The 23,634-nt window shown below is 40.4% G+C and overlaps 1 protein-coding gene across 3 annotated transcripts in view; it reads right to left on the bottom strand.

The window, feature by feature from the left end:
- The window catches only part of kif24.L (kinesin family member 24 L homeolog), a 28,060-nt gene that overhangs the window by 3,574 nt on the left and 852 nt on the right, over positions 1 to 23,634 (bottom strand). The window contains exons 2-11 of one of the 3 annotated variants that reach the window (XM_018267218.2): positions 14,625 to 15,252; positions 12,912 to 13,101; positions 10,639 to 10,736; positions 8,373 to 8,588; positions 7,705 to 7,792; positions 6,961 to 7,082; positions 6,175 to 6,280; positions 5,957 to 6,028; positions 4,721 to 4,830; positions 1,517 to 3,649 (exon numbers count right to left, since the gene is read on the bottom strand). In XM_018267218.2, coding sequence (XP_018122707.1) covers positions 1,517 to 3,649; positions 4,721 to 4,830; positions 5,957 to 6,028; positions 6,175 to 6,280; positions 6,961 to 7,082; positions 7,705 to 7,792; positions 8,373 to 8,588; positions 10,639 to 10,736; positions 12,912 to 13,101; positions 14,625 to 15,205 — 3,716 coding nt within the window. In that variant the 5' untranslated portion in view covers positions 15,206 to 15,252. The remainder of the gene's footprint in view (positions 1 to 1,516; positions 3,650 to 4,720; positions 4,831 to 5,956; positions 6,029 to 6,174; positions 6,281 to 6,960; positions 7,083 to 7,704; positions 7,793 to 8,372; positions 8,589 to 10,638; positions 10,737 to 12,911; positions 13,102 to 14,624; positions 15,253 to 23,634) is intronic. The other 2 variants (XM_018267229.2, XM_018267239.2) reach the window with 2 other exon arrangements.

The following is a 23,634-nucleotide window of genomic DNA, read 5'->3' as shown; positions in this document are numbered from 1 at the left end:
CAGTCACATGACTCATTGAAATTTGTGTATTATAATAAATAAAGTACCCCCAGTTGTAAAATATGAGGATATTAGAAGTTACCTCGGAGTTCCATGACCTGTATAAAAAAACTCGGCCTTCGGCCTCGTGTTTTTATATGGTCATAAAACTCCTCGTTAACTTATAATATCCATATATTTTACAAGAGGGGGTACTTTATTCACTATATATATATATATATATACATATATATATACATATACATATATGTGTATATATATATATATATGTGTATATATATATATATATATATATATATGTGTATATATATATATATATGTGTGTATATATATATATATATGTGTATATATATATATGTGTATATATATATATATATATATATATATATATATATATATATGTGTATATATATATATATATATATATATATATATATATATATATGTATATATGTATATGTATATGTATATGTATATGTATATGTATATGTATATGTATATGTATATGTATATGTATATGTATATGTATATGTATATGTATATGTATATGTATATGTATATGTATATATATATATATATATATATATATATATATATATATATATATATATATATATATATATATATATATATATATATATTACCAGTTAATATTTTATTCTTAAACCAAGAAATGCGTTTTTTTAAGTTGTAATATCTGTGCCATCTCAGGTCATTGTGTCTGATCCTGAGCTTTCAGAAAGAGTCAGCACTGCACAATGGAACTGCTCTCAGATAAGCTATGGTTTCTTCTACACCTCCCATAACTGGAGGAGTCACAGTTGGACATGGATTTCTACTCCAATATCTACCATTAGGTGAGAGGGAGCAGTTGTTATCTGGTTACCTACTTATTGCTCTATTTATAGGCGGCTGGCAGGAAGGGAGGGGGGTGATATCACTCAAACTTGCAGCACAGTAGTAAAGAGAGACTGAAGTTGATCAGAGTACAAGTCACATGACTGAGGGCACTGGAGAGACTCAGACCATGTCAAACCCCATGACAAATTTGAAAAATCTTTTTGCACTTTTACAAAAAAACGGATTTCAGTGCAGGATTCTGCTGGACGGGTGCTTTTAACTGATGCATTTTTTTTAAAACAATTACAGAAAACAGTGGCACAATGGGGTTATTTTGGGCACCTACAACTTTCAGCAGCTGAAGAGGTGGATCCTCCGCTGACTTCTATGTCACCTGCATGAAGGCCCTTAGGAATGTGATTGTCAGGGGATTGTGGCTTGGAAAGAAGAATATTCAGCCAACTGCTATAAAAGTAAATGGGCAGAGAGTAGACCAGAATCATCCAGAAAGCCTGATTGTCAGTTCCCTAAATACAAGATGGGGTCTACTTGTCCCCAACCATTTACTATTCTTTTTGTGTTACAATGTCCATCTGAATCAGTAAAGGAAAAACTCCTAGAAACCTATTGTACGCTAGATGTTTACTAGAGACTACAACTCCTATGAAATACTTACTGAGCTCTTTCCTGGGCTCTTGGCTTTTGGCCATGACCTTCTGTGGGACTTGTCTGGCTGCTTAAAGTGGTTGAGTTTTTAGGGCCTTTTGGTGTGTCCGTGTGTACGCAGTTAGGTGGTGGTTCTTTTTTGATGCCTCCTTGGTCACAGAGACACTGAAGGAGTTTGGCTTTCAGACACACCAGTTCATCGTCTCTTAAAGGTAACCGGAATGTTTCCTTAAAGCTTGGGGACTCCCTGTTACCGTTTAAAGGCAAGTCATTAGAATCTGTTGTATTCTTGTCAGACAGACTCTCATTCTCAGTTTTGTTCACATTTCCAACATCTTTCATAGCATCAGTGGTCTCCTCTGTATCTGCATCATACAACTGGCTGCCAGATTGTCCACTAGACTTTAGCAAAATATCTAAGGAAGTATCTGTTAAATCAGAGGTCTCATTTTGCTTTCCCCTGGGTGATAGATTTGCATTTCCGGAGACTTTAACACACCATCTAGAAGAAGAGGGACAATACGAGTGAGAACCGGACCCTGGAAACCACCCTTTATCTCCACAAGGAGTATTTATGGCCTTATTATATTGGATACATTTGTTGGCCATCCCTGATTTATGACCACATGGATCATCACTGGGTAATTTGCCTTTATTTGGTTGTGCATCTGCTGACCAGCCTTCATTAAGGCTCAAACTCTTTGCAATATCTGCTGATTTATCAGATAATTCTCGAGGCACCAAACAGGGATCAGACCCAAAGGACCAATTATCTTGCAGAAGAGAAACAGTGAGTGGTGCCATGACACCAGAGACTGAATCTGATGATATGCTGATGCATCCTTCGCTAGAGTCTTTTGCTTTGATGTGTACAGAATGTTCTTTTAAGGATGTGGAATTGTTTAGAGAGAGACCTATCGCTTTATCAAGACTAAGGTTGTGCTGGGAATTGTTTTGTTTGCCCAAAGGGGTTCCCAGATCCTCCTGAGAAGAATATGGCTTTTCTGGAGAATCAATGGTTATATTTAGAATACCATTAGAATCCATTTGTGGGCTCCAGCTAGTTGCCTCTGTGTGTTTTCTCTCCTGTGTATAACTAGAGTTGATTCCATGTCTCCAGCCAACACCTTGGTCAAACAGCTGGGAGTCTTTATCATTAAAGTGTAAGCCTTTTTTCACTTCCGAGGACTTGTCTAATTCTGGCGAATCTTGATGGAGATAAAATGAAATTCTTTCCCCGAATTCAACTTTATTTCTTCCTTTTTTATGGTTTGAAGAATAGGAAAATGAATCTTCACTAAAATCACTGTCATCGAGATCTTCTAGAGGCGACATTTGTGACTGAGAGCAAGAGGAATGACCATGGCCAACGTTGGAGGTCACTTTTATTGCTTGGGCCTTATACTGAGCAAAGATCTTTTCTAATGGCTGGTACTGCAGTTTCTGTTGGAAAATCGGTGGCTGTTGAAACTGCTTGTGGTAAGAACGCAGGTGCTGCTCTCTTTCTTTCTGTTGTGGGTGCATGCCTGCCCAAGCTAATTTAACATTCCCAATTGGTCTGGGACCTTCATCTTGAAGCCCATCGGACAATGTTCTGTAATCGTCATCTGAAAACAATGAAGGCCGCGGGACAATTTCCTTTTGCACGGGCTGAACTGCTTGTATTATCTGGACTTTTGGAGGTTTCTGGATGCCAATGTTTTCCCGCTTTATATTCTTCGTGTCACATGCTGTCTCTATCTTACTGATAGGATGGCTTTGGAAGACAGGGTATAAACCATCTGTTAGCTTCCCATTCCGCTTCTTAACAATGGCTCCAGATCTTAAGGTTCCTTTAACTGGTGTAGTATGATTGAGCCCTGCATCTCTTGTGTTTTCCTTCACTGTGCTGGTCTTGCTACAATTTTTTGGAGTGGATGAGAGGGGAATAATGGTGGGGTGGAAGACAGATGGGCAGGATTTCGATTTTGCTTGGTGCGAGGCAGCGATATGCTGCTGTCCCAGTTTCACCTTCTTTGGAGAGATTTTGTCTCCAGACCCAGCAGGTGCATTCTGTACACGCTTTGGAGAGACACATGCAGCTGGTCGGCCATGGGCAGATTGAGATGTGGTGCATTTCATTCCTCTTTTTAGTTCTTTCACCCTAATATAATACATGTGACATAAGCAAATTAGAACACTATACAGAGTCAACATTAAAATTTAATTTGTATTTAAAACTGCTTAGATCTATGCATAATTATATCATTTTCATCAGAGATACAATTAGCGAGAGAGAGAGAGAGAGAGAGAGAGAGAGAGAGAGAGAGAGAGAGAGAGAGAGAGAGAGAGAGAGAGAGAGAGAGAGAGAGAGAGAGAGAGAGAGAGAGAGAGAGAGAGAGAGAGAGAGAGAGAGAGACCAAAACATGAAAGTGGAGAGACACACACTGCTATTTCGGGAGATTAGTTGCCATGGACAGATCGATTCTTCTTCGGGCGACTAATCTCCCCGAACCGCCTTCCCACCGGTGATTAGAATGTAAATCGCCGGCGGGATGGTACTCAGAACGTTCCATTCTCCGAAGTTGCCTAACGAGGTTTTTACATTCTAGCCGGCGGAAAGGCAGTTCGGTGAGATTAGTCGCCCGAAGAAGAAGCAATTTGTCGCTGGATGACTAATCTCCCGAAACAGCAGCATGTGTCTCTGCCCTAAGATATGGCCCTCCACTTTTAATGAGGTTGGTTACATGACTGTGGGATAGAACGCTAACATACAATGGTCCATTTTACAGCATTTTACATATATTTTAAAGGGGGACTATCACAAAAATGAAAATGTAATATAAAGCTTTATCACTTGCATCATTTATGAAATAATCAAGTTTATCTTCACTATTCCTCTCTCAGCATCTGTTTCTCTTCATTCTGTCTTCATGCAGCCCCCCTATAAGATATATTGGATCTAACTGTCAGTGAATATCTGACACCCAACTGCTGCATGAAGAGAGAATGAAGAGAAACAGATGCTGAGAGAGGAATAGTGAAGATAAACGTGACTATTTCAGAAACTGTACAGAATATTTAACGGATTGTATTTAGAAAGTTTCTTGTTTCAGTATGCTGAAGCTTATATTTCATTTTTGCGATAGTTCCCCTTTAAAGATAAAAGTGCATCAACACATGAGAAGCATGAACAGTATGGCAAGTCTGGTTCTCCATATGAGCTTGTACATACCTGTCTGCATAACGCAATGTGTTGAGAGTGTGCTCTGTAGCTATGTGACTGGGAGACACATTAGCGATCATACAGGTCTTAGAGTTTCCGATAAAAGAGTCCTTTAATACCTATAGAAAATAAACTGCCATCAAGTTTCAGTGCTAGAGCTTTAATCCGCATAACTAGGAGTACCTAAATAGATTTTAAATTGTTTTATACAAGCTACAGCCACAATTAGCACTCCCACCAGCCACCTTAAAGGAAAAGTTAAACCTAGCACTAATATTTAGCATGATGTAGACTAGGCTGTCCAAACAGAAGTCAGATTTAACCCTCCCAAATGATTTTTTTATGTCTCATGGGGTTCAACAGTTTATTTCATAAAACATCACAATACTGCATAGGTGCATACGTCATCAGACCACTACATGTGTGGATAGAAAGAATGATCTTGACATTCAGAGGAAGGCTACAGAATGAGTCACAACCTTACATAGCAAAAGCTTTCAAACGGGCTTTCAGATCAAGGCTCATGGCAGCCTGCATAAGGGACGTCATAAAAATCGAGCACGGAAAGAAAAACGGCAAAGTTGATTATTCTGTAGACGCAAAGTTGCATTTAGGCTAACTTCCCCTTTAAAGGGATTTGGTCATGATTTTTATGATGTAGTTTTTCTCTATAAATTACTCTGTTTACATTGCAAATAATTCCAACCCAACAAGTGTATTTTTTGTTTTAATATTGGTGTGTAGGTGCATCTCAGGTCATTTTGCCTGGTCATGTGCTTTCAGAAAGAGCCAGCACTTTAGGATGGAACTGCTTTCTGGCAGGCTGTTGTTTCTCCTACTCAATGTAACTGTGGGACCTGGATTTTACTAGAATGGTGTTCTTAGATCTACCAGGCAGCTGTTATTTTGCGTTAGGGAGCTGCTATCTGGTTACCTTCAGATTGTTCTGTTAGGCTGCTGGGGGGAAAGAGAGGGGGGGTGATATCACTCCAACTTGCAGTACAGCAGTAAAGAGTGACTGAAGTTTATCAGAGCACAAGTCACATAACTGGGGGCACCTGGGAAACTGGTAATATGTCTAGCCCCATGTCAGATTTCAAAATTAAATATAAAAAAAAATCTGTTTGCTCTTTTGAGAAACAGATTTCAGTGCAGATTTTGAAATTTTTTTTTTCCCATGTCAGTATCCCTTTAAACTGTGGCTCCATTGAGGATAACACATAGCACAGGTAGATCAGTACTTACCTGAGTCAGTTTACTCTGTCGGAAAGGAGTATGAGCTTGTTCCTGATCCAGGGCCCGGATGCATTCTTTCAGCTAAAGAGCAATGGGAAATATAAAGCAGTAACAATAGTGTCATTAATAATCAGCTTATGACTGGGAGCATTTAAAGAAGAATGTGTAGAACATAGTCAGGAAAGCACCAATAAACATCATCATTATCAGAGAAGTTAAGAACTCACTGCAAGTAGACTTTGGTTGATTTCTGCACCTTCCAGTTTGGTTTGTTTATCAGATTCTCTGGCATCCGAGGCTCTCTCACTACCAGCCAGGTCAATAAAGGATATTCTAGTGGCACGGAAACAAAAGGGTACAGTGGTGACTTTATTTGTGTTTAATTAGTGGCCTGTTATCTCTTTAGGGTTACCCTTGCACTTATCCACACTGCACTTTGGGTCACTATATGGGGGAATCAGGACTTCAGGTTATCTATACAGATTTATGCAATGATTGGTACAGTATGTTCTGTATGGCTGTTTTGTGTGCTGAAGGGTCCATAGCAGATCTACGTAGAGGTTATTCCTAGCGATGGTAGATAGTGCCTGTTGGATGTGAGGCAACTATGTCTAATGTTTCTGGATGCTTTGTCCTTTCGGTTTTCTTTCAGGCTCAACAGACGTTTTGTGAATTACCCCAGTATGAAAATGCAACTTGTATTTGAAAATGGCCACAAGTCAGTTGACATGCCAAAACGGTGTGGCTTTTTCACTATTGCTACCAACATGTCATGGAGGTTTTTTTGGGAAGGGGGGGCTGTGACTAAACATCCCAAAATCCATTTGTACTATATGCCTAAGCCCTAAGGGATAGATAAAATGGTGATCTGTATTGGTTACTATTTTGATCAGAGGGAAGACAATGACATTGTCATGGTTTGCTATGGTCTCAACCAGTATTTGTGGATGTTCTCGCAATCACGATGTAAGGAAAAGGCAGCCACCATATACATGATCCAATTAAATTCTCACCGTCCAAGCTTTCGGTTCTTGGAATTCTTCATTTGAATCTGAATTACGGCATGAGAGCGAGAAGAGTCAGAGTTCACCCCCGAGGCACCAGTACTGCGCTCTCTTGAGCCTTTCAGAATCATCTGCGTATAAAGAGGAAACATGCACCATGAACGAGTATAGGAGGAAAGCTGCTTTGATGTATTTGTTGCATATTACAACATTATATTTTTAAACAGCAGGGCTGAAGTAAGGGAAGTGGAGCACCTGATATGCCCCCATTAAGGGTATGTGTGGAAATCACATAACATCCAAATGTTGTCAACAATAGAGGGCTGCAGGATGGACATTGCAGATTAATATATCAAAAATATCTAACACTTTTTTAGACCTGTACACCTACCAACACCCACATTTGCTTCTTTGCAACTTGTCCAAGATCAGCATTTTCTACAGGTACCCAGCCTGCTTCCTCCAAATATATCTGTACCTAAAGCCTACCAGACAGCAGGGCTCCTGCTACAACTTGTACAGGTATTCTCCTATGTATGGGTCAACCGGAGCATCCAACTTCTTTTTTCGATTGACAAGGTTATTAAAAACCTGCTGTAAGGGAAGAGAACTCCCATTTGTAGCTTTTTTTTTTAACAAAATTATCTTGATATTCAGCAAAAGCACAGTAGCACCAACGATTCTGCTCAGGCAGCCTTCTAACTTTGCAATATCTTTGCACTGATCACCTTGTTATATAGAACAAACACTTACCTCTAATAATAATTCTACACTACGGACTTGAACTTCACGAAGGCCAACAATCTGCACAACATGTTTGCCATCTTCTCTTGCATACAATCTGTGGGAAAATGTAATTTTAGAAAAATGCTATAACATTTTTTGTTTCCCTTTAACAACCAAAAATACAGCTAAAGAGTTCAGCTGTACTACAGGTTTTGATTTAGATACATTGTTCATATTTTGTGTGTTCCCTTCACATGAAACATACACAGAATTTTAATCATCTATATGGTAACTCCTTTTATTCTGTACTTTTTCTGGTAACTCCTTTTTTTATGTATGTGCTAGCACAGTCCATTCCTATGTTTCAGGTGGAAGCACAAAAGGGTAAAAGCAGGGTGAAGCGTTTTATTCCTCATGCATGGTTAGACCTTCCTTCAACAGTGATTCTTTAGACTCCAAGGAGAGGAAAGGAACACATACTCTATGTGCCTGGTGTAAAATGAGGCATATAGTATCTTCAGTTATAACCATATTTATTGACCATGCTTTCTACATAGCTGTAGATTGGCACTTAAAAAAGAAAAGAAATATCTTTTATGTAATGTCACTGGCCCTTTAATAGCAATAGCTTGAATTTGTTACATTGAATTTATGGAATGCCCTAAACAACGGACATCTGCAAATGTTGCCATTACCTTTTCCTGTCATTTAGCAAGTCGTAAAGCTGCCCACAATAGATTTCATAGAAACTGATCCACACATTGCAGTCACTTTTAAGCTGAACCGTTTCCAGTTGCTGAAAGATGTCTTTTGCTGCCAGGGCATAGAGACCAGGGTTCTTCTGGGTTCCAATCATGGTGTGGGTTTTCCCAGCTCCGGTTTGTCCGTATGCAAAACAGGTGGCATTTCCTCTGCAAAAAAGGTATAAAAAAAATAAAAAAAGTAGAACATTCACACTTAAGGCCCCCATACACGGGCCGATAAAAGCTGCCGACTCATTAGACCGTGTGTGGGGCCATCTGTTGGGCTTTTTCGATCGATATCCAGCCTAAAGTTGACCAGCTCTCGATCAGGCAGGTTAAAAAATCCCGTTGCATCTCGCGTGTATGCAGTCCTGCGATCCGACTGCCCATATAGGATGCATTATGATTCAATCGTTGGGCCCTAGGGCCCATGATCGGATCAGCCCGATATCATCCATTTCAATGTGGGTGATATCAATGGCCACCTTAAGGGGTTATTTACTAAATTCCAAATTTATGTCATATTTTATTGAAGAAAAAAAAAAACCCCAACCAAACTCCCATGCTTGATTTGACCTTATTTATTTATAAAATAACCTGAATTAATAAGATTGCAAAAAAACTTGATAAAATCGAGTGAAAACTCAAATTGCTTTAAGTTTTTGCCAAAATGGTCAGATTTTTGGGCTAAACCAAGCACAGACTACAAGAACATAAAACTGGCATAGTGACCTCTGTGGTGTTTATACAAATGGCCTGTAGATGTCACTGTGCTCAGACATACTGTGCATACTTCCTGGACAGCTTAAAAGTGAAAGTAAAAGTTATTGTTGTGTAATGGCTGCATGACTCTGCTAATAAACCACTGTTATACTCTACTCTACTCATCCTCGGCTACCCAAAAATATAATTGGCGACAGGATGTCTCTTCTACCTCTGCAGCAGCCTGCACCTTTTCTTCCAAACCCTGGTGAGCCTACCAAACCTTTTACTGCTTGGATCCGTATGTTTGAAAACTATATTATTGCTGCTGACCAAGGGGAGATTTCTGCTGCTAGAAAGCTTTACTTATTCACTGCCTGGGAGCAGAGGGACAGCGTATATTCTATACATTACCATTACCCGATGAGACTTATGAAACTGCACTTACTGCTGTAAAGAACTTTTTCATGCCAAGAGTAAATGTGGTTGCTGAAAGATATAAATTCTGTCAACGTGGACAATGTAATGGCGAATCCACAGAACAATTTGTAGCAGCTTTGAGAGAGCTGGTTGTTACCTGTGAGTTTGGGAATCTAACAGGTGAAATGCTAAGAGACCAAATAGTGGAAAAAACAAACTCACCACTCCTTAGAGAGAGACTGCTCCTAGAGCAAGATTTAACCCTTGCAAAGGTTATTACAGTTGCTAGCCAAATTGAAACAGCAGTGGCAGAGGCTAAAACTCTCAGTCAGGGAACTGCTGGGAATGTACAGACTGTGAATTCAGCACTGTGGCCTAATAATGCACAGTCACAGGCAAAATACAGTGCTAAGGAAAGGGATTCACCTACACTGCAAAACCATACAGCAAATACAAATAGAAAAGGTGGCCACACGGGCAGAGAAAAGCTGCTGACAGACAAAGTCAGTGTATGGGGCCCTCTGATTGGCTTCTGTGATCAATATTTGGCCAAAAATCTGCCAGATTTCAATCAGGCAGGCTTAAAATTCCCATTAGATTGGGAAAATCCACCTCTTAAGGTGGCCATAGACGCAAAGATCCGCTCGTTTGGTAACATCGCTAAACGAGCAGATTTTCCCCGATATGCCATTAACGAGCATGGCTATATCGGGGATAATCTGATTGTTCGGCCATATGGCCAAACAATCCGATTACGATGTGCCATGGGCTCCGGCGGGATCGGTCGGGTCAAAATCAAACCTGACCGATCGACCGATCTCAGCCTGACTAAAGATGTCGGCACACGACACACACGATCAGAAAATCGTACGAATCCTCGATTCATACGATAGGATCTGTGTGTCTATGGCCACCTTTAAGTATTGGGTTTGTCACTCTGCTCTTGTAGGCAATGACCTATAATGAAATCCCAACAGCCAGAGGGATAAGTGTACAGAATATATATATATATATATATATTAAAATATATGGAAGTAGGTCTGTCATTCAACTATAGAAAATGCACAAGCAAGATAAAAATAATTCATGCCCCTACCCGTTAAACACGTGCTGAATGAGTGGGTAGGCAGTCCTTATATAGACGTCCTGATTGGTGAATGTTTCGCTAAAGACTTCGTCAAAATAAAATACGTGCTGCAAAAGTAAATGTCACACATGGGCAAAATCAGAATGCAAACAAAGGACATGTGAAATGGGAAAAAGAACAGAACACGCATACACAAAAAAAAAAAAATCACTCCCCAAAATAGGTTTATGTAGAGACAGGTAAATAAAGCACTGAATACTGCGGCTGCATTTTGCACTGCATCCCAGTGCTGCATTTTGCACTGCGTCCCAGTGCTGCATTTTGCACTGCGTCCCAGTGCTGCATTTTGCACTGCGTCCCAGTGCTGCATTTTGCACTGCGTCCCAGTGCTGCATTTTGCACTGCGTCCCAGTGATGCATTTTGCACTGCGTCCCAGTGATGCATTTGATGAAAAGGAACAGACCAGTTCCAGCCTGGTCACATGATGCTGCGTGTGCATGAGACTGTATTAGAGTATGGCTCTGCTTCAATTTAGGGGAAATTGTGCATAGGAGAAAGAGGCTACTCATATTATATATAAAAATATTTATATTTAGCAATAGATTTTCCATAGGGGCCATACCTGCTTTTGAGAACCCAGAGTATTTGGAACTATTTTTATTCCTGTACCTGAAGGGAATTAAATCTGTAATTTTGGTTTCCCTGCCCAATGAAAATACCAAAGGCTGGTTCTGTGGCTTTTCTCTCTCATCTCTACTATTATATTATTATATGTAAGCAGGGACACAGAAAACACAGGGGAATTGGAAGTGTTCTCAAGTACAGGTATGGAATCTGTTATCTAAAAACCCATTATCCATAAAATCCTGAATTACGGGAAGGCTTTCTATCAGACTCCATTATAAGCAAATAATTTTAAATGATTTCCTTGTACTTGATCCCAACTAAGATATAATTAATCCTTATTGGGGGCAAAACAGTCCTATTGGGGTTATTTAATGTTTAAATAATTTTTTAGTAAATTTAAATGTATGGTGATCCGAATTACGGAAAGCCCCCTTATTGAGAAAACCACAGGTCCCGAGCATTCTGCATAACAGGTCCCATACCTGTACCTGATACAGATACTGCACCTGGGCCTACATGCATAACAGGACTGTGGCATGGGGATGGAATAATATCATCACCTATTAAAGGGGTGGTTCACCTTCAAGTTAACTTTTGGTTAGGGATGCACCGAATCCACTTTTTTGAATTCGGTTGAACCCTTTATGAAAGATTCGGCCGAATACTGAACCCGAACCATAGTTTACATATGCAAATTAGGGGTGGGAAGGGGAAAATTTTTTTACTTCCTTGTTTCGTGATAAAAAGTCACGCGATTTCCCTCCCCTAATTTACATATGCAGATTAGGATTCGGTTCGGCCAGGCAGAAGGTTTCGGCTGAATCGTGCTGAAAAAGGCCAAATCCTGGCCGAATCTTCGATTTGGTGCATCCCTACTTTTGGTATGATATAGAATGACCACGTCTAAGCAACTTTTCAATTGGTCTTCACTATTTCTTTTTTATAGATTTAGCATGAATTACCTTCTTCATCTGACTCTCTCCAGCTTTCAAATGGGGGTCACAAACAAATGCTCTGTATTGCCATTTTTTCTTACTCATCTTTCTATTCAGGCCTCTCCTATTCATGTTCCAGTCTCTTATTCAAATCAATGCATTGTTACTGGGGGAATTTGGACCCTAGCAACCAGATGGCTGAAACTGCAAACTGGAGAGCTGCTGAATAAAAAGCTAAATGACTAAAAAAACACAAATAATAATACAAAATTAAAACCAATTGCAAATGTTCCCAGAATATCCCTCTCTACATCATACTAAGAGTTAATTTAAAGGTGAATAACCCCTTTAATGTGTTATTTATAGTATGACACATAGCAGGTTGCTTTTGGTTGATGACTTTGCACCCCCTAACCTGGACATTTTTCTGTAGACGCTCATGGCCATTGCAATGGTTTGTTGGAGAGGGGAAAACCAACTTGGAGTGATTTACTTTTGCTTTGACAATATAGAGGCAACATATAACGTATGATTTCAAGAGTTTAGTAAGCTGCATTTTTTTTTTAAGCTTGTAAAAAAAAACTTAAATAAATCCCACCTAACTCCAGAATATGCAGTCCTGATGATGTCACTGCAGAAATATCAAACCTTGTCAGTTAAAATGTGCCACTATCCAAACATATCACGATACTCATATAATGACACTGCTTATATTGTACCTGAAGAAGATATTCTTTAAGGTTGACGGCTTCCTTTCTCTCATATATTGTTATAGATTCTTTATCTTCTGTTGAGACAACATTAACTTCCCCTCGACGCTCTTCACGGGAACTCAGAGGACGTTTGCGGACGCACACGCGAATTCGGTCGGTTTCTGTCCAAGGTCCCTTTTTCTCTGTAGGTTCCAGCCTGTAGGATAAAGAGACACGTGTTCCATCAAAAACAATAAAGTACAGCGACTTTCCAAAACTAGGCTATGCTACTTGCCTTTAATTGCCTTCAGCTCATTTTCCTTTCAACAGAATTTTCTGCACTTACCGTACATTAAATTATACAGGTATAGGACCCGTAATCAAGAATGCTTGGGACCTTGGGGTTTTCCGGATAACAGATCTTTCTGTAGTTTGGAGCTTTTTAACTTAAAGGGATACTGTCATGGGGAAAAAAGTTTTTTTCCAAATGCATCAGTTAATAGTGCTGCTCCAGCAGGTGGCTGCACTGAAATCCATTTCTCAAAAGAGCAAACAGAATTTTTTATATTTTATTTTGAAATCTGACATATTGTCAGTTTCCGAGCTGCCCCCAGTCATGTGACGTGTGCTCTGATAAATTTGCAGTACACTTAAGAGTTTGAGTAATATCAACCCCCCCCCCCGAGCAGCAGAACAATTGGAAGGTAACCAGATAACAGCTCCCTGGTAAATATAAGAACAGATAAAGTCCAAAAAAATCCTCTATAGTCATGCTGTATCCCACAAGTTAAATGGGAGGGTTTGTTTGAAAATGTATATATATCATATGTAAAAGGGGCGTGTTTGCTCTCGGAGATGGCCTATGACTAAGTGCTGGGTAAGCATGAAACGCGTTAGGCTCCATGTGGGGTAATGTTGTATTTTAGATGTTTCAATAAATATACTTTTAATACAGCATGACTATAGAGGATTTTTTGGACTTTATATGTATTAACTCTGTTTGGTCACTAGAGGTCTCTGTCATGCTTTTTGTAATTAAGATTTTTTCAGACCCTATAGCCAATATATCCTTTTTGACCAGATATAAGAACAGCACTCAATAGTAAAAATCCAGGTCCCACTGAGACACAGTTACATTGAGTAGGAGAAACAACAGCCTGTCAGAAAGCAGTGCCATCCTAAAGTGCTGGCTCTTTCTGAAATCACATGACCAGGCAAAATGAGCTGAGATGCACCTACACACCAATATTACAACTACAGTAAATACACTTGTTGGTTCAGGAATTAAATTTTATATTGTAGAGTGAATCATTTGCAATATAAAAAGCGTAGTTTATAAATAAAAACTACATCATTAAAATCATGACAGAATCCCGTTAAGTCTATTAAAAAAATATAAAATAAACCCTATAGGCTGGGTTTGCTTTCATTCAGAATTAATTATTTCTTAGTTGGAATCAAGTACAAGGTACTGCTTTATTATTACAGTGAAAAAGGAATTTTTAAAAAATTTGGATTATTTAATTATAATGGAGTCTATGGGAGACGTTTTTTAGTTAATTCTGAGCTTTCTGGATAACGGATCCGATACCTGTACAGTAAAGGACAATGAGCTAAGCAATTTGTCTGCCCCCCCCCATTCGTCTAATTCAGAACTAATTAACACTTGACTAGATTGAGGACTCCACAAGTTAACATGGATATAAACATCCCAAGATCTGACCACCAGTTGTCTCTCACCTTGTGCAAGTCTGAGGAACGCCATAGTTGTAGCCCAAAACATGAGCTACTCTGTGGATAACGGGGATGTCCCCATCACTGAGGTCTGGTGCTGATCCTCTGTGTAGAGGTGTTTTAGTGTTCTGTTTCTTTGCACTGCCCGTGGGGCCAGCCTCTGTGCCACTGCTATTGATATTTCTACAGTAACGTGGATCTGCAGGAGAGGCCATACTAACAGAGTCCCCAGGGTTATTCACAGAATGCTTATGAGAAAAGTCATGCAAGTGAGACTGTGCCTCTATGGAGGCATCAAACTGTAGCTGTCTCCTAGCACCTGATCCATCGTATGGGAGCTGGGGGTAGACACAACCAGGCTGTAGTGGGGTCCTCTCTTTCTTCTCTTCTTGCGCCACACTCTGTATGACCTGGATGAGCTGAAAAAGACGCTTGCGATCCTCCATCCTTTCAACCCCCAGCCTGGAGTAATCCTTCATGGTGATCTGCGCAAGCTCGTCTATTTTTTGGAGGCCAACAGCTGCAAAATGGGGATAGTACTGCTGCAGATCTGCCTCACAAAGGCACTCAAAGAGGCACAAGGGCATTTTCTTTTCTTTTTATAAAATCTACTTGTTACTTCAGCAGGAATATCCTGAAAAAAAGAGATAATGATACAACTAGAACATAGTGCCAATGTGTGTTGTATGAAGCAGGTGAAAGTGGAAACACTATACCAGAGCTAGCCAAAATTTAAGAGCCTCAAAGCAGGTGCTTATTTTTGAATTCAAGGCTTGGAGGCAAGTTTTTGTTGCATTAAAACCAGGTGTCCTGCCAAATAGAGTCTCCTGTAGGCTACCAGTCCACATAGGGGCAACCAACAAGCCAATCACCAGTTTCAATTTTTTCATGCTTTGAATGTGACTCATGAGTAAAAATGGTTGGGGACCTCTGACTTAAGGTATAAAGATCCAAGTTACGGAAAGATTAATTATCCAGGAAACCAAAGGTCCCATATGGCTCCTCTGCCTCGCCACTCTGCCAATCCCTGCACTGGCTTCCATTACCTTTCAGAATAATATTCAAACTAATGACCCGGACATTCAATGCACTTCATAACTCTGCCTCAACCTACATCTCTGAACTCATCTCAAAATACTCACCCAACCGCTTACTACTCTCCTCTACTGACCTGCTCCTCAACTCTTCTCTCATTATCTCTGCACAAACTCGCATTCTAAACTTTGCAATATGTTGGCGCTCTAAAAATACATGTTAATAATAATAATAATAAGGCCCCGAGCATTCTGGATAACAGGTCCAATACTTGTATACATATTGTGGAGTTCTAAGAGGAAATAATGTACACCGGGAAACCAAAGGTCCCAAGCATTCTGGATAACAGATACCATACTTGTATAGATGTTATGGGTATGGTTAAAGGGATACTGTCATGGGGAAAAAAAATTTTTTCAAAATGAATCAGTTAATCGTGCTGCTCCAGCAGAATTCTGCACTGAAATCCATTTCTCAAAAGAGCAAAAATCTGACACGGGGCTAGACATATTGTCAATTTCCCAGCTGCCCCAAGTCATGTGACTTGTGCTCTGATAAACTTCAATCACTCTTTACTGCTGTACTGCAAGTTGGAGTGATATCACCCCCTCCTTTCCCCCCCCAGCAGCATAACAACAGAACAATGGGAAGGTAACCAGATAGCAGCTCCCTAACACAAGATAACAGCTGCCTGGTAGATCTAAGAACAACACTTAATAGTAAAAACCTATGTCCCACTGAGACACATTCAGTTACATTGAGAAGGGAAAAACAGCAGCCTGCCAGAAAGCATTTCTCTCCTAAAGTGCAGGCACAAGTCACATGACCAGGGGCAGCTGGGAAATTGACAAAATGTCTAGCCCCATGTCAGATTTCAAAATTGAATATAAAAAAATCTGTTTGCTCTTTTTAGAAATTGATTTCAGTGCAGAATTCTGCTGGAGTAGCACTATTAACTGATGTGTTTTAAAAAAAAAACATATTCTCCGATGACAGTATCCCTTTAAGTTCCAAGGGGAAGTAATGTACACAAGTAGTTCTAAATAAAGAATATACATACATGTGTATAGGTCTGGACTGGGATTCAAAATATGCCCTGGCATTTTAAGGAGACCCACACATCCCAGCACAGATTCAATAAATAGTGGCTGTCTATGGCATTTTACGGCAGCCCCCTGCTGAGGTCTATTTGAAGCAGAAAATTGTAGCTAATGAATCCTAATTTTTCCCTCTAAGTCGGAACTGCTTTTGTTATAAGTGCTCCAGTCGTGCATGCCTTTTAAAATCCATCGGATTGGACATGGAGTGTGGTTTGGATGAGGTACCTGCATAGTACTAGGTCAACCAGAAACAATTATGGAGTTAATCCAGTATATACCCACATACTGAAATAATTTATTACCCTATTAAATGCAATTAATAACATTGATTTTAACAAAATATAATGAAAAACACAATTAAATAAACAGGCCAGTCAGTTTAGGAACATGTCAGTTATCAGAGAAAGCACCAACCACACTACATTACCCAAAATAACCCTTCCCATATCTTACCAATTACAATCTAAAAATGACTGAAAGATCATGCTAAGACCTAAGAGCATCCCATCTGCTCTGCCCCATCTACTGGCACCTTGCCTAGCGCTGACTACTTAGTGGTTAAACAAGGAGCCTGTTACTGAGCTGCATTTGCTCTAAATGTGGGTGTGCACCATCTGTTCTCATTAAGTAGAATTTCATTACTATTTGTACAGAGGGGGCCTAGGGGATATAGACTTGAGCCACAGGCTTATCCCTACAAACTCCTCTTCTCAAATAGAAGTTACTAACTTTGTACATGTAAATCTCTCTCTCTCTATAAATCTATTGCTCTCTATCTCTCTCTATATCTAAATATCTATATATAAATCTCTCTATCTCTCTATGGGGCAAATTCCCTAAGCGAGAGGTAACGTTCAGTAAAATCCGCATCTTACTGAATTTGTGGAGTTATGTCCCTTCGCCATTTCGAAAATTCACCTGGTGATAGACTACAAGTACGAATGATCGCTAGCATGCGTCTCTTTCACTAGCGAAGTTACGCCTGCGTCCGTTAGGGAATTGTCACAGTACCGAAATTACATCACTCTGACGAATTTTCGCTAGCGTTAGTCACTTCGCCCCTTAAGGAACCTGCCCCTATATCCCTCTACGTCTATCCCTCTACGTCTATCCCTCTACGTCTATCCCTCTACGTCTATCCCTCTACGTCTATCCCTCTACGTCTATCCCTCTACGTCTATCCCTCTACGTCTATCCCTCTACGTCTATCCCTCTACGTCTATCCCTCTACGTCTATCCCTCTCTATATATAACATACATAAATCATTCCTCCCAACTGTTCCGTTTTTCGCAGGACAGTCCTGATTTGGACAGTTCTGCCCTCAGTCCCGGGTTTGTTACTGAAATGCAGGCCCAGACTGGCAATCTGTGGGTTCTGGTAAATGCCAGCGGGGCTGCTGGAAGTTGCCATAAACAGTCTTTATTTATTGGGCTGGTGGAGGGCTGCTTGCGCCTCTGTGCACTTGGAATGCTAGGGCCTATTGTGAATCTCAGTCCGGACCTGCTGGAATGTCTCGACTTTCTCTTTGATCTCCTGCACTGAACAGCCAGAAAAAGATACAAAGTTTCTAACTTAGTTGGCTTTTGGAAGAGAGACCAGAATAGATACTTTTCTAACAATATAAGATAAGCAGGTCTCTTGGGAGAACTTACAGCTTAAAGGGCAATTTGCCTTCATTAGCAAAACTGTAATAACACATAAAAACCACAGAAATGTGTTCAAACTTTTTATAACCTGACAAATTTTGTAAAATGGACGTGGTAATTAGGGGGTGTGGCCACAAAAATGGACGTGGTCAACAAATTCACGTGGCAAATCTTTTTGTCCCACTTTCTATTTCCAAAATGTTGGGAGGTATGATAAATTACTTTTATATGCATAGATCTATCCCACTGGTTTGCAGTCATTTTTGGCTCAAGTCTGAGCTCCAATATCCCTCATTTGTTCAATAAAAACAACTGTACTATTGCCTTACACATTTAATAAGCATTTAGTCTGTGCTCATCCCACACAGTATCATAGCTGTGGAACCACTGGTTGATTTAATTGTATCCAGCAAGTTAAACTGAGCTGAACAATAAATTATAAAATAATTGAACATGGGTTACAAAATAAAAATGGGACCTGAGGGTCCTGCACACAAGAGCTTTCAATCTAAACCCCAGCTAAACAAGCAGACTAAAGATTCATGAATAGTCCTAAATACAAGAGGAATGCTCTATACACCCCATATGTAATGGGCATACGTTACTATTTGGGAGAGAATAGTTGAAAGATCTTCCTTTGTTCAGGGAACGGAGCCTTAGATGGTTGGTTGACCTTAACATTTGCATTAACTCTACTAATAAGTCATATTTAGACCCGTATCAGTTCATGTGTGCTGCACTTGCCTCAATAATATTGAATTTCCATTTTAGTGCAAAGGCTAATTTTACATTTCCATTTATAGGACACTGCACACAGCAAGTGATGGAGCGCAGTTGTTATGGACAGCTGCCCCGTGCAGCAGCTGTATGACTCCCACCATGTCTCATACAAGGTCAAGAACGCAGAGATAGGCCATCTAGCAAGGAATTATATTCACATCTAGATATGTGTATGGATAATCCCCTAAACCCATAGCAGTGACCCACTCTCAGTGCTTCTATTAATCAACCACCCTCCACTACTGTATAGAGCGCTGGTAAGGCCCCATCTAGAATATGCCCTACAGTTTTGGTCTCCATCACTCAAACAGGACATTATTGTATTAGAGAGGGGACAGAGAAGGGCAACTAAGCTGGTAAAGGGAAAATCTTAGCTATGAGGAAAGACTGGCCAAATTGGGGATGTTCACTCTGGAGAAGAGGCGCTTAAGGGGAGATATGATAACTATGTATAAATATATAAGGGGATCATATAATAATCTCTCTCATGATTTATTTACCAGTAGGTCTTACCAGCTGACACGAGGTCACCCATTCCGATTAGAAGAAAAGAGGTTCCAGCTAAATATTGGGAAGGGGTTTGTTACAGTGAGAGCTGTGAAGATGTGGAATTCTCTCCCTGAATCAGGAGTACAGGCTGATACATTAGATAGGTACAAGGAAGGGTCGGATGCTTTATTCACCAGTAGCTCCTCCCAGCAGACAGGAGGGAGCCAATGAGATTAGAGGAGGGAAAGGGGTGTTACAGGTAGAGCTGGGAAGTGAATCAGTGGTACAGGCTGATACATTAGATAGGTACAAGGAAGGGTCGGATGCTTTATTCACCAGTAGCTCCTCCCAGCAGACAGGAGGGAGCCAATGAGATAAGAGGAGGGAAAGGGGTGTTACAGGGAGAGCTGGGAAGTGAATCAGTGGTACAGGCTGATACATTAGATAGGTACAAGGAAGGGTCGGATGCTTTATTCACCAGTAGCTCCTCCCAGCTGACAGGAGGGAGCCAATGAGATTAGAGGAGGGAAAGGGGTGTTACAGGGAGAGCTGGGAAGTGAATCAGTGGTACAGGCTGATACATTAGATAGGTACAAGGAAGGGTCGGATGCTTTATTCACCAGTAGCTCCTCCCAGCTGACAGGAGGGAGCCAATGAGATTAGAGGAGGGAAAGGGGTGTTACAAGGAGAGCTGGGAAGTGAATCAGGGGTACAGACTGATACATTAGATAGGTATAAGAAGGTGTTGGATGGTGTTTAGCAAGTGAGGGAATACAGGGATATGGGAGAGAGCTCATAGTACAAGTTGATCCAGGGACTGGTCCCATTGTCATTTTGGAGTCAGGAAGGAATTTTTTCCCCCTCTGAGGCAAATTGGGGAGGCTTCAAATGGGCTTTTTCGCCTTCCTCTGGATCAACTGGCAGTTAGGCAGGTTATATAGAGTTTAAAAGATTAAACTTTTTTCAACCTAACTTACTATGTTACTAAAAACCAACTTCTGTATAAATATTAAAGGGGGCTCCAGTAATAGGTTTTCTAAAATGAAGGTTCAGTGCAGCAATTTCTTACATTTAAGGCAAGTACGGTGAGGTAGTAGATGTTGGGGTCCCAGGCTCAACGCCAGGTAGGGCACGTTTTGCAATTTGTCTTTGTGGGTTTTCTTGGGGTACTGGTATGGGATCTGTTATCCAGAAACCTGTTATCCAGAAAGCTCTTAAGGAAAGGCCGTCGCCCACAGACTCCATTTTATCCAAATAATTTACATTTTTAAACATGATTTCCTTTTTCTGTGTAATAATAAAACAGTTGCTTGTACTTGATCCCGACTGAAATATAATTAATCCTTATTGGAAGCAAAACCAGCCTATTGGGTTTATTTAATGTCTATATGATTTTCTAGTAGACTTAATGTATGACGATTCAAATTATGGAAAGATCAGTTATCTGGAAAACCACAGGTTCCGAGCATTCTGGATAACAGGTCCCATGCCTGTACTACAATTTTCTCCCAATGACACACAATACTTGTAAAGGCACATAGGGCATTTTGACAGCAGCACTAATCATTTGTAAAACAGACATTGGTCATGTCTTACCTTAAAGGGGTGGTTCACCTTTAAGTTAACTTTTAGTATGTTATAGAATGACCAATTCTAAGCAACTTTTCTATTGGTCTTCATTATCTAGTTTTTATAGTTTTTTCACGATTTCCCTTTATATTCCGACTTTCCAGCTTTCAAATGGGGGTCACTGACCTCATCTAAAAAACAAAGGCTACAAATGTATTGTTATTGCTTTTTATTACTCATAATATAATAAATATAAATATATATAAATATATATATATATATATATATATATATATATATATATATATATATATATATATATATATTTTTTTTTTTTTTATATATTACATATTATGTTCCCGAAACTGGAGGTTTGCGGTTTGGCTGGTGGGAAGCATATCAACTCCCCCCTCCTATACACTGACCTCTTCCCCATGATAATCCTTTGCCTTAGGATTCTTCTATCAGCATGAAATGTTAAACCTGCCATTTGTTGAAAGGCTGACTCCATCTGCTCCGGTTACACTTGTGTCAGTGCGGGGAGTAGAGTAAGGAATCTGCCCTTCCGCACAAAAGCCACAGAACAGAAGATCTCAACCTGTACCTGGGAATTGTGGGTAGCACTACAGAAAGAACACTGTTGGTCTTAAAGATGAAGTGGGTATGGGAAAGGTTATCCAGAAACCCGTTATCCAGAAAGTTCCAAATTACGGAAAGGCTCTCTCCTATAGACTCCATTTTTCTCAAATAATTAAAATATTCTAAAATGATTTCCTCTCTGTAATAATAAAACAGTCGCTTGTACTTGATCCCAACTAAGATATAATTAATCCTTATTGGAAGTAAAACCAGCCTATTGGCTTTATTTAATGTTTACATGATCTTTTAGTAGAATTAAGGTATGAAGATCCAAATTATGGAAAGATCTGGGAATACCCCAGGTCCCAAGCATTCTGGATAACAGGTCCCATATCTGTAGTATAGGATTTGTCACCAATGGACTTGGGGTGCCACTGCCCAGAGAGCCTGGCAAGGTCAGACTGAAAAGCATAAACATCTTTCCACTTGAGGTTATTGTCATGTGAAGTGAGGACTTTACTCTGTAGACATAACGCAACGAACTTTAGTCATGTCTATGGCCTACCAATAAGGTTGACCTACCAACAAGGCTGCAGGGAGTTGTAGAGCTATGACACTGACAAGGGAGCACTTACACTTCAAAATTTAATCTAGAACCTACTAATAAACGCTCCAAATCAACAATGACAAATCTTGTCTGACCCCTTCTGCTATGGTTTTTATTGGCTGGAGACAAGACTGAAAATTGGTGTATGAAGTCTGGGTGTAGAGTTTGTACAACTGTCATAAGTTAGTTCTGGAATTTTAGGTTCTACCTGCACTACATTTCCCAATGTGCCTCTGACATAGTACAACTTTCTTCTATCAGGTATATCAATGTTTTTTGCAATATGCTTCTCCTCGCAATATGTTTGTAGCATATCTGGCTCAGCAGACAAAGGTTCAGTCTCACCATAACTGCCCATAGCCACTACTTACTGAGGGATTTGCCCCACAACTTAGAAACTTCTACCCGGGGGCAAACACTCACATCAGAATGCAAGAACAAACTACTGGAACAGATACAAAAGTGACACAATGCTGCAACTTCTGCAAGTGAAACAATTCCCTGAGCAACATGTGGAGAATGACAATTACCTGCTCAGCCCACATCACTTTTGCACCCGGATACTGGGAAGTCTGCAGTGACCTGTATACTGTATTGTGCCTGGGATTGCCCAGTGGGCTGTATCTGGGCTGTATCTGGGGCTGTATCTGGGGCTGTATCTGGGCACACAAGTGACTGGGGGCAAATGCCATTAGTGACCAGTGTGGATCACAGAACATTTGTCTGACACATCCCCATTATTATTATTATATTATTATTTTATTAAACAGGGTGCTACAATTTACATGCAGCTCATGAAGAGCAGCCACTAAGCAGCGCACACGTTCTCCCCCAGTTACACTGGAATTCTGGGGAAATCACAACATTTTGTATCAGAACTTTGTACTTAGGGGTCAAGTGGTAAATGAGCCCAACCTTCCTCTCTATCTCTTGTACATGCTCCAGTCTTACCCACCCCCAAAACTCTCACAAGATTCCCTGTCCCCCCAAACATATAGAAATCTGCACCTCAGTCACACCTTCCATGCCCCCTACAACTCCCAGGAGCTCCCCACAACTCCCAAGGCACCCACAACTCCCGGGGCCCCCCACAACTCCCAGGGGCCCCCCACAACTCCCAGGGCATCCCCACAACTCCCAGGGCATCCCCACAACTCCCAGGGCATCCCCACAACTCCCAGGGCATCCCCACAACTCCCAGGGCATCCCC

Source organism: Xenopus laevis, chromosome 1L (genome assembly GCF_017654675.1).
Source record: "Xenopus laevis strain J_2021 chromosome 1L, Xenopus_laevis_v10.1, whole genome shotgun sequence".
In the NCBI taxonomy this organism is placed as follows: Eukaryota; Metazoa; Chordata; class Amphibia; order Anura; family Pipidae; genus Xenopus; species Xenopus laevis.
This window is presented reverse-complemented; position numbering and strand designations above follow the sequence as displayed.